The sequence below is a fragment of the Musca vetustissima genome, unplaced genomic scaffold (genome assembly GCF_032173495.1).
Source record: "Musca vetustissima isolate MV318-11 ecotype Yass unplaced genomic scaffold, APGP_CSIRO_Mvet_v1 utg6601, whole genome shotgun sequence".
Lineage (NCBI taxonomy): Eukaryota > Metazoa > Arthropoda > Insecta > Diptera > Muscidae > Musca > Musca vetustissima.
In genome coordinates, this window is record NW_026878470.1 from 149,598 (window position 1) to 152,949 (window position 3,352).

Here is a 3,352-nt window from a genome sequence, read left to right on the forward strand (position 1 = left end):
TATTTATTTTATTTTTAAGGAGTTTCCTCCTTCTCATTTGGGATTCTCGTGTTATGTTTTAATATTATTTTTAGCTATTACCTTTTGTTTTGCAATGTGTTTGTTGTTGTTGTTTTTATTTTATTTAAAATTTGTTGTAAGCTTATTTTTGTTGTTGTTTTTTTAAGTTTAGCTAAAAAATATAAAATACATACATACATAGTTTGTTGTTTTCTCGTAAATAGAAAAATAATAATCTTAATTAAAATAACTAAAACATATATAAAAAAATTTAAAATAATATTAATAACAAAGAAGGTTTTAATTGTAGCTTCTTCTTCTTCTTCTTGATTTCTATTTTATACATTTTCAATTTTTAATTTATTCCTTTTGTCTACCTTAATGCTTTGCCTTCTTATACAAATAAGCTCTCAATTTTTTTCACAATCTTTGGAATATTTTTGTTTTATTATTTATCTTCTCACAGAACCTGAATCGATTTCAATTTCACATGTATTTTCTCTCCTTAGTAGCCCTTGTTTTTATTTTTGGCTCTTTATTCAAATAAAATCTTATAATTTCGATTCAGCATTTGGAAATTTCGGTGATGGCTCATCACCAACCGGCTGTGGACTGGCCAAAGTTTTCACTATCTTCGGCACTATTGTTATCGGTTGATCCTCCTCGTCTTCGGCATCTTCACCCTGTTCCTCATCGATGGGTGTCAGGGCCTCCACATGCACCGGCGAATCTTCTGTCTTCGAACATCTCTTTAAGCACGGTGCCAAAAAGCTTGTCACTGTCGATATGGCAAACAGACCACCGGCCATATAGAATGGCAAATCATAGCTTTGCGTAGCATCGTATACAGCACCGGCCAGGGGGGATCCAATAATGGCCGCAAAACCTCTAAACAAAATTAACAAACCAAAGGCATTGGTCAACTTGTCCAAACCCAACAAGTCGACCAGTATAATTGACGTCAGTGAGATATAGCCCGATACGGCTAGGCCAAAGAATACCGACATGGTCACGTACGATCCATATGAGGCACAAAGCGGTGTCAGGATAACGGCCACGGTACACACCAGCAGACACACGTTGTTAAGGAACAATGAATTCACCGAGGGGAAATCCGCCACATAACCGCAAACAATACGTCCGAATGTGTTGGTAATGCCAATAATCGAAATGAGGAAGGAGGCAGAATCGGCATCAATACCTGCGGCTTTCGTGGCGTCCACCAAGTACACAAAGGGCACATACAAACCAGCCATACCAAAGATGTTCGACACGCCAATCATCATGAAAACGGGATCCTTGAGCAAACTTACATCCAACATATTGTTGATGACCGATTTCACCGAGTCCGGTATAGCCAGGCAGGGACACAGATCGTATTGTTCCCGTTGACGTTCTGCCTCGGCCAGCGGATCCAAACGATTTACACTTTGCATGCTCTTCTCATACTTGGTTAGCGACAACACCGATTGGCGATAATTGGTTAGGGATTTTTGGGATTGATACTGGGGTAGATTAGTCACGGAACCGGAATAGAAAATATCCTTGCGCGACATGGGACGCACCATTTTGCCACCGCCGCTTTGCTGGGAAAGCGACATTTTCGAGGCGGTCATGCCCATTTCCATGCCATTCGGATCCAAATCGGCACGTGAGGAGGCCCGTATGGCCGCCAACGATGGCTGGAATTTTTCTGAGGCTGAGGTCTTGCGAGACCTTTGAAAGGACGGCACCGAACCATTTTTGGGAAGACCTTGATGTTCCATTAAAAATGCTGGCTGGGAGGCGTTGCGTGTCATGTAATCCGATGACTGGTAGGGGCTGGTGGTGCTCGATTCCGAGGTGCGATGTGGACGCCGGGGCTTCACATCCAACTGGCCGTTGCTGTCCTTGTTGCTGGGTGGGCTTTGGCCACCGTTTTGGCCATTTTGCATGTCTATCACTTTGGCTTCGGTAATGGTGGGCAAGGTGGAGACGGGATGTAAGCTGCCAGAGGCTGCTTGTTGAGCCAACAGTTCCAAGTTCAGCGAAGAATGCACACCGGGGTCCGCATTGAGCGGCATTTTCATTTTACGTTCCATGGTTCCGTCGGGCAGTTGGACCATAAAGGATCCGGCAAAGGAGCCTCGTTCCAATTGCAGTTGTTTCTCTTCGTACATGCGCTGCATCAGAGGCTTGACCTTCTTCTTTTTGGGGTACTTGAGAGGACGCATCATGGCACCGAAAATGGCACAATTCAAGATCATGCCGGCAAATATTAGCAGCGAGTTCTTCCAGCCATACTGGGCCAACAGGTACGAGGCCAGGGGGGCGAAAACAAAGGTACCGAAACCAGAACCGCACACCGCAATACCCGTAGCCAAAGAGCGTTTCGTCTCAAAGTAGTAACCCACTGCCACCACGGCCGGCAAATAGATCATGCCGAAGCCGAAACCACCAATCACACCATACGTCAGCATGAGCATATCCACCGATGTGCTCAACGTGCTCAGGGCAAAGGCTATGCAGGCTATTACCGAACCGGCAATGCACACCGTACGACAGCCATATTTGTTCGCCAGGGCTGAGACAATCGGACCTGCGGCTAAATAAACACCACTCAGCAAACTGCCAACCCATGCTACTTTGGCCTTGCCCTCGCCAAAGTAGTCCACAAATTCTGTTAGGAAAATACCGAAAGTGTAGGCAATGCCATCGACAATCATGTTGCACATGAAAGAGGCGAAGCAAATGACCCAGCCATAGCCACCGTCCGGCGGTGGTGGCAATTCGTTGTATTCGCTATAGTCATCGTCATCATCGACTTCGGGACTGCCAGCAGCTCCCGATTCTTGTAGGTCAGCGGTTAGATGGGCGGCTTCTTCGACGGCCAGCTCGCTATCGGTGCGATCGAATTTGCGCAGACGGGCTGAGGAGCCGGTTTGTGGAGGCATTGAATCGGTCATTTCGGTTCTGTTCTGGAGGTCTTTTTCAAGCAATGAATTTGTGGATCGTGAGTTTGATTAGTGGGTGGTGGTGGTGGTGCTGGTGGTGGATGCTTCTTTTTTTGTTAGTTAGATGGACGGTGGGTATTAGTACGCTTTGCTTTTGTTATAAGGCAGGCAGGCGTCTGGAAGAAAATGTGGGAGCAGGCAGGTAGTGGGGATGTACATAAAAACAACGAACGGCGGCGGTGGCGGCGACAAGCTAACCGGTGTGCAAATTTTCAGTGTGGACCACCCATAATGAGTTGTACTTTTTTGTTAATACTTTTTTAAAATTGTTGTTGTTGTTGTTTTGTTCTATCAGGTCACAGGTTCTTTTCTCAGAGCTTTTAAAATTTCTTTTATTTTGATGACTATATTATATATAA

General features: G+C 45.0%; 1 protein-coding gene across 1 annotated transcript; it reads right to left on the reverse strand.

The window, feature by feature from the left end:
- Positions 1-551: 551 nt before the first annotated feature.
- LOC133323230 (uncharacterized) lies at positions 552-2,965 on the reverse strand. The gene has a single exon (XM_061532188.1). The coding sequence runs from the start codon at positions 2,943-2,945 to the stop codon at positions 552-554; it is 2,394 nt and encodes a 797-aa protein (XP_061388172.1). The 5' UTR covers positions 2,946-2,965.
- Between the last annotated feature and the right edge of the window lie 387 nt (positions 2,966-3,352).

What these genes read in the sequence shown, in the direction of transcription:
- LOC133323230 (XM_061532188.1), bottom strand. Translation starts at nt 2,945, where the DNA reads ATGACCGATTCAATGCCTCCACAAACCGGCTCCTCAGCCCGTCTGCGC.